The sequence below is a fragment of the Hibiscus syriacus genome, unplaced genomic scaffold, assembly GCF_006381635.1.
Source record: "Hibiscus syriacus cultivar Baekdansim isolate YM2019G1 unplaced genomic scaffold, ASM638163v2 tig00110017_pilon, whole genome shotgun sequence".
Taxonomy (NCBI): domain Eukaryota; kingdom Viridiplantae; phylum Streptophyta; class Magnoliopsida; order Malvales; family Malvaceae; genus Hibiscus; species Hibiscus syriacus.
Window position 1 is genome coordinate 151,768 of NW_024062565.1, and position 8,102 is coordinate 159,869.

At 34.0% G+C, this 8,102-nt stretch overlaps 1 protein-coding gene across 2 annotated transcripts; it reads left to right on the forward strand.

The window, feature by feature from the left end:
* Positions 1–1,618: 1,618 nt before the first annotated feature.
* On the forward strand, positions 1,619–4,170 carry LOC120212825 (probable BOI-related E3 ubiquitin-protein ligase 3). 2 transcript variants are annotated; one of them, XM_039211009.1, is made up of 4 exons: positions 1,619–1,749; positions 1,884–1,984; positions 2,245–2,567; positions 3,563–4,170. In XM_039211009.1, the coding sequence occupies exons 1-4, from the start codon at positions 1,694–1,696 to the stop codon at positions 4,085–4,087; spliced, it is 1,005 nt and encodes a 334-aa protein (XP_039066940.1). In that variant the 5' UTR covers positions 1,619–1,693; the 3' UTR covers positions 4,088–4,170. The 2 variants fall into 2 exon arrangements, with proteins under 2 accessions (XP_039066940.1, XP_039066941.1); XM_039211010.1 differs by having other exon boundaries at positions 2,287–2,567.
* The last annotated feature ends 3,932 nt before the right edge of the window (positions 4,171–8,102 follow it).

Sequence of the window (8,102 nt, forward strand, 5' to 3'; positions counted from 1 at the left end):
GGATTAACTTTGAGCATTATTACCGAGACGAGTATGAAGTGGTTATCGACTTAAATATGATTGTCGAGGGCTGCTGGCACTTGAATACCAGTGCAGAATTGTTTCCTATAAATCTTAAAGAATACAAACTTTAGAAATGTTTCCTATAAATCCTATAACCCTGTTAAAATTCATTGTAAGCTGAAATCCAAGTTGCTCCTAGATAAACTAATGTGTGAAACAATGGAAGAACACCCTTTATAATTCAATACTATGTCAAGATGTCTCAGAGATGTTGTAAATGAGCCTAATTATATCTCAAATTTGATGCATAAATAGAATTATTGTTGTATATTATGATGAGAAAAAACTGCATATGTTGATAGAGAAAAGTTAATCATGTACCTCTTTTACCATTTGATTTTGCTGCACATATTTTGGAACTAATTAGCACATTTCCTTTTGCAGGTTGCTAATTTACATTCCCCAATTGAATACTTGAAGTTAGATGGAATATTAATCAACTGAAGTTGTAGATTAATGTTCAAATTTACCACTTGAAGAATGTTTTTATTTATTTATTTTAGTGAACAATGTTTTTTTTATTGAAAGAGAAACAACCAAAACTAAATTCTAATGAACAATGTTAAACTACATTACATTTAATTTTAATGTTTATAAACTTTAATTATTTTGCTGGTAAGTATTTTTTTCATATAATTTGTGTCGTAACTAAATTTTAAGTTTGTTGTTAATTAGATACTTGATATTAAATTTAGATAATTAGAGAATAAAATAATAGATGCAAAATTAATTAATCATAGCGGCGTTTGAAAAAATATGCCACTAGAAGCACACTCTTTTGCGGCGCTTTGTGAAGGAAACACCACCAATGGCGTATAAATTTGTGGTATTTTCACCACAAACGTCGCTATATATCATAACATATAGCGGCGTTTGCGAAAATAAACGACACTATAATCAAGGTAATTGGCGGCGTTTGTTCTCAAAATGCCGCTATAGAGCTTGACCTTATGTGCCATTTATTTCTAAAACGCTGCTATAAATTTTAATCTTTTGCAACGTTTTTTGTTCACAAACGCCGCTATCGGTTGTGGCGTTTACTTAGACGGGGTTTTTTGCGGTGCTAGTGCTGGGAAAGTTTTTAGTGGCACTTATAAACGTAACTATAGGGCTAAAAATTGCCACTAAAACCTATCTTGTTGTAGTGATAAGATTGAGATTAAAAATGAGATTAAAAATGGGGAATGGGAAGATATTCACACAAAAAAAAACGAATTAATCTTAGCTCTCTATATTTACTCATCCAACGATTCTAAATCTGTGTAAAACTAAAAAAATTTAATCCTAATTAAAATATAATGAATATATTTAAAGCCTTCGAAATCACATATTAATATTTAACTTCATATGTTTCGAAAAAATGGAAAAGGAAACAAAAAATATTCACTTTAGACCTTCACCCTTATCTTCTAAATTGGCCTACTCCGTAAGAAACACAACAGCAAGGGGTCTTTCTAAAAAACTAAAAGAAATACGGCGCCAATAGCAAAATAAAATAAATTGAGGCCAAGCTAGAATAAAAAGAATATTCTCCATCCCCGCGCGTCCACGCCACTGGCCTCTCTCTATATGACAGAAATTCTCGTCTCCCAATTCTCTCTACAGGGAAAAAAAACTCAACCTCCCAAAAATGGCTTTCCCTCAGCAACAGTTTCAACAACAGCAGCAACAATCCAGAAGTTTCAGGTAAGCCCCCAAAAGAAAGAAAAAAAGTTCGATCTTTTAATTACTAAAAAATCAATTTTGATGTTCTGCTAAAGAGCAAATAAAACCCTAAGAAGTTGTTTGAAGCTGTTTCTTTCCAATATGTTTGGCCTCAGGAACTTGTACGCAATCGACACTCAGATTTCGCCTCCACTTCCTTATTACAATACGCCTAATTTACAAGATTCGTCTCAGCATCCTCCGTATATCCCTCCTTGTAAGTCCTGTTAAAACTTGTTTTCTTTATTTTATTTTTAATCGATGAATTATATGGAGATAAGTTAAAAACTCAACGTCTTTAGCTAGGTGAACTTACAGCATTGTTTTCTCTTTCCTTTTACTTTTAATCAATTTGGACCTTTGTTGTTTAATGTCTCTGGGATTCAGTTTCATTATTTGAAAACGACCTTATAACAACTGGGTATGTTGGTTTCGTTTATTTACTTATTTATTCATTCATTGCTTTTATTGGTTCAATTCATGTTGTTGGGTTTGCTCCCAATCCGATTCCGGTGGCAGACGGGAGTGATGGAGGAGCTGAGATGCAATGGAACAATGGGGGTGAACCAAAAAGGAAGAAACCAAAGGAACAAGACTTTTTGGAGAACAACTCACAGATATCTTCTGTTGACTTTTTTCAAGCGCGGTCAGTCTCGACAGGGTTAGGTTTGTCACTTGATAATAATAAAAATCGGATGGCTTCTTCTGGTGATTCAGCTTTTTTGTCATTCATTGGTGATGACATAGATAATGAGTTGCAGCGACAGGATTCAGAGTTTGATAGGTTCCTCAAAGTGCAGGTCTGTCTTTGGCATCTTTTTTGGATGTACTTAATTGAAAATAAACATGTTTCATTAGCTTCCATTATTGCTGGAAGGTTTGAATTATTATTTCAGGACGTAATTTACACCATATGTGGATAGATAATTAGATATGGATTTTACAATCACTTAATTCTTGTACATCATCACGCCTTTATGCTAAAATTTTTCTTTTAATGTTTGTTTCGCATTTTTCTTGTAGTTTCTTGATGTGGTTAATGATTCTTCGCACTGAATAAGGAGTCATTTCATATTTATGCATTTGATTATGATAGTAGTTACCTAACTGCATGGTGGTTTTGAGGATGACTTGAGCATTTGCATGTCAGTGATATGCTCATTATATTTTCCCTTCAACATTTAACATGTACTATTGAACTTTTTGTGATAGAAATGTTCTTCCCCATACTATTGTCATAATTTTTTTTAGAAGTGATAGAAATGGAAATATGTCTTAAACTGTCTGTATTTTCACATTGTCACTAATTATGGATTTCTTCATTATGTGCTTTGTTTTGCAGTTGTTTTATCAAAATAAACTATGTTATTTATAGAAATGAAGGTAATTATATCTGTGTTAGATAGTCAACGAAATGTTTTTTTCCCTTTTCGGAAACATTACCAACTTCATTTCATCAACTTTGATGAACCTATCATGCTCAGTTATTCTATAATATGTGGATTTTTCTGTTCTCCTCACTTGAATTAAATCTTAGTTGAAGATTTATATGGATCATTCTCCCTTTTTCCCCTCTCTATTTTACAAGGTTCTGATGTTAGTTGTGTGTGTAGTATTAGTTAATGGTTGTAAGTGAAGGCAGTGAGAGGTTCATGGTGATGAAACCTACTTTTAGTTTTTTTGGCATCATATTCTTTTCTCAATATAGATATATACATATATAGTCTTTAGTCAACTAGAAGTTCCAACTTTTACTTTTTGGCAAAGTACTTCTAATCTGATCTTCTTTGATTAGGGTGACCGGTTACGACAATCTGTATTAGAGAAGGTTCAGGCTAACCATCTTCAGACAATTTCACTTGTGGAAGAGAGAGTTTTTCAGAAACTTCGTGAAAAAGAAGCAGAAGTGGAGAATATAAACAGAAAAAACATGAAACTTGAAGAGCGAATGGAGCAATTGACCATGGAAGCAGATGCCTGGCAGCAACGTGCTAAATACAATGAGAACATGATTACTGCTCTCAAGTTTAATCTTCAGCAAGTTCATGCACAAAGTAGAGATAGTAAGGAAGGCAGTGGTGATAGTGAGGTTGATGATACAGCTTCATGTTGCAATGGCCGAGCCATTGATTTCCACCTGCTATGCAAGGAGAATAGCAACAAGGAGTTGATGACTTGTAAAGTTTGTGCAGTGAATGAAGCCTGTATGCTCTTGCTACCTTGTAAGCATCTCTGCCTATGTAAAAGTTGTGAAAGTAAGCTTAGTTTTTGCCCCCTATGTCAGTCATCTAAGTTTATTGGTATGGAGGTCTTCATGTAATGATATATGTATCAAAGCTTTAATATGATACTAAAGTTATATCCAGTATTCTTGTGAAATTGGTGGTTGCTATTTGTTTGTTAGTTAGCTGTTCAAAGGCTCTTTTCAACATCTGTTTTAAAAGAATTGTCTTGCATTGCATTTTAAGAATTCAGGTGTTGAATCAGTGTTTGTTGTTACTCTCTTATTCTTTATTCTGTTCTACGTAGTTTTATGTTTGCCTTGCATATGCTACCTGTTTTATGTATTTACAGAAGCAGTTTGTTTGTTTGGGAGACCATGATATGTGATCTATGAGAATGTTATTGAAGTGGGGTTTCTGTAAAATGATTTGAGATGTTTTAGAACATGGCGATATATACATATTTAAGGTTTGTGAAGCCTGTCTCGTAGATGGTCATATAGAAGCTGAAACATGCAGTGCAGGAGTAGAGAAAGTGTAGGTTGAGGTAAGTCCCAGGCTTGTACACAATGCTTCAAGGATAGTGAGGAAAGGTTTCTCATGTATTTGGTTATATAGAAGGATGGCTATACTTGCTTTTAGTTGGGGTTAAATTTATATAACTACAATGATACTCGGAGGTGGTTGACGGCTTTAATGATGAAGGAATCTCGTTTCTTTATGACTTGGTTGATTCGTGATAGGCGAGAAAGAAAATGCCGACGAAGCTGGGTTCTGGTTTATAGATTGTAGTTGTAGTAGGAGAGGTAAAAAAGTAATTGAGGCATGGGTCCATAGTTGTCCAGAAGCAGTACCAATTCCAAAAGCCATGGGTCCCATGGTTTGGGGAATGAACCATTGTGGCTTAATGGTTTTCAATTGTTTATTCCTTCTCTGTTGCGGTGATGTTAGTGTCTGAAGTGTCACGCATCCTATTTATGATTTCAATTGGGGGTGATGGCAGTTATACATGCCTCTGTTGTTGGGCTTTTATAACTGAATGAGAATTGGTTGTTAGGCAGTTACTTGGGTCATTACTGCTGCTCTTGAAGCCTTTATAGTGTGACATTTGTGTCATTGGACTTACGGATTGTGATAATCTTCAATAATAAAATCATTATTCTTCTCTTTATTTCCTGCAAGCTTCTGTGCTCTTGTTCTTTCGTTAGTTACTTCTGTTAGTCATCTTCTTCACAGCGTGCTATCTAAGAGTTTTTCAGTGAATCAAACATGGTATCAGAGTTATTTCCAGCATTTCCGTCAACAGAGGCATGTATAACTACTTTATCAGGTGGGTGTCTCCTTGGGCTTCGAATAAAAAAATCCCATTTTATTTGTAGGAAGGCAGACTATAGTCTGCTGTTTTGCACGACCCTACAATTCCCATCTTCCCTTTCTTTGGAAACGTTCCTTGTTTGATCTCTGTATGCTAATGTAAAAGGGGAAACTAGAGGCGAGTACTTAACTCGAAAAATCAATTTTTTTTAATTTCAAGTTATTCGAGTCAACTCGAATTATCAATTCAGTTTTCGAGTTTGAGTGAAATCAAAATTTTAAAATTTTGAGTTACTCGAAAAATTGACCAAGTATTTTGACAGTTTTACAATTTAGTTCCCGATTTCATTATTCATTCAATTTCTCCTTCATTTTAGGTTCATTTTTTACCAAATTTGAATCACATGCTCCTAAACCGTCGTAGAATATGTATGTATTTTCAATTCCTATTTTTTATAACAAATTTTCTATTTTTCAATTTAGTCCCTCAAGTTTTCATAATTTCCTTATTTTTTCAAGTCATGCTTTAGTTTAAGTCCTTTTTTTTAACCAAATTTGAACCACACGTTGTTATACCACAATAGAATACCTATTTAACTTCGATTCTTACTTTTTCGCTAAAAATATGTTTTTCTTATTTAATCTCTTAACTTTGCATTATACTCAAATTGGTGTTTTGATTACAATTGTTTGCAAATTCTTTCTTCGCATCAATTCATTGGCTCCTTTATACTCTCATCGATATTTTACTCTCAAAATATTTTCTTTAAAATATAATATTACGAATATTTTCATAATTTATATTGCATTTGATATATTAAATAATGTTATAATGTGAAAAGAATTTAAAATATATAGAAACTCAAATAACTCAATTCGAATTTCTTAAACTCGATTCGACTCGAAAAAATTTCAAGTTAAGTTTGAGTTGTAAAATACGGTGCGTCAACTCGAATAACTCGAAATTTGTTTACTCGACTCGTCTCAATCAAACGCTCAACCCTAGGGAAAACAATTAACATCAACGATACTGAGTCTATGTTTGAAACTCAGGCATTAGTGACATGGGCCTGTAATCCAGGTTTTAAGAATGGGTAGCCTTCGGCTCTTCACTGTTTCGAGGAATATGGACTGCTCCCTCTGTTGGGCTTTACTCTGTGAGAACCCCTCAATCCAATTAAGCCTAGAATCAAACTGGATCTGACTCATATTCCATTAATTTAATAAGTATTATAAAGGGGATTTCATTAAAACACAAACTTCTCTTCTTCCTTTGACAGTTGTTGCTCGACTATTATTACGTTAGCACCATCATCATTTCTTATTTCAGAAGAAATACTATGAGGTTTGTTTTTCATTCTACTTGAATATAATCTGACCCCATGTGACAGCTTCTTAGTTTGCAGAAAATCAGAAAATTTTGAAGGCAACCGGGATCAAAAAGTGATAGCGCAAGGCCCATGCACAATGCACACATTATGAAGAAAATGGGGTGAGTGCTCCACTAATATTTTTTTAATTAATCACTAGTATCTAATCTATTGACCGATTAATTCAAATCAGATACTACAAAGGCAATGGCGACCCTCCCAATCTAGTTTGCTTCATTCGCAAATATCATGATTCGAACTCCTAACCTTTATTAAGGAACCTAATGTCTTATCCCACTAGACCAACTAGTTGTTGGTCGCTCACTTTGTACAAATCTGTAAGGAAACAAGTTTCAATTGTTTGGATCTAGAATTGAAAAATAAAGGTAGGGGTGAAAGAAAAAGAAAGTGCTTCTTTTAAATAAATAAAAAAATCTTTAATGTGGGGATGAAAGGTTGATAAACTTTTATCTAACCATGCCTTGGAAAGTGATGACAAATAAGAAAATGAATGTGGCTGCCTCATGATTATAAACTATCCATTATTGCGGCTATTATGATTTCATCTTCCCCTTACAACACCCCCAACGCCCACCACCCCAACCGCTATCCCCAGTTGATTTCAGTCTTGTCATTGCCCTCCCCCTCCCCCTCCCCCCAACTCAATTTATATCCCTTTCAAGTTTCAAATTAATGAATTTCCGGTTCAATCATCCAACATCCTTCCCCATAAAGTTATCTTCTTTTGCCTTGGAGACAGAGTTACGATCAAACGTTGAAAGGGATTAATTTTTTTATAAGGAAAGAACAAGGTTCAATAAAAATATTTATATATAAAAACTAGGAAGATAAAGATCTCATTTTATTAATATTTAAGTTAAAAAAAAGACCTAAAACATTATTACATCAAAAAATTTAGAAGGATAACATTCTTTCCCTCCTCCTCAATAGTCCAGTCCCTGTTTGTCTCAACTTTTTTAACCATCTCTAATAGTAATAAAGATCGATTAACATACATTAATACAGCTGATTTAATATTTATAGTATTTTACTCATTGTGAATATTATATATAGGTATATCAGAAGGTGTACACGTGTGAATATTATAAATAAATCGGGGAGCGGGGGGGGGGGGGAGTCCAATGTGATATTGGACCGTCATCTTGAAACTAAAAATGCATGTTGTGATACCAACAGCGTCAGCCTTGGGTTCTCCATAAAGAGTTGAGATTTGGTCTCTGCTTGAGGGGTCCCAGATGTAAAATGGAATATTTGTTTTTGCATAGTTTTAAGTGTTGTCTTTCCTCGTTTCTCTTAAAATATTCTGCATTGTTTTCGTATCATGTGCAAACTCACCTCCCCATGTTATAATCAGTTTTGTTTATTACTCTATCGTTTCCTCCTCTAGTATTATTTAGCAGTTCATGCA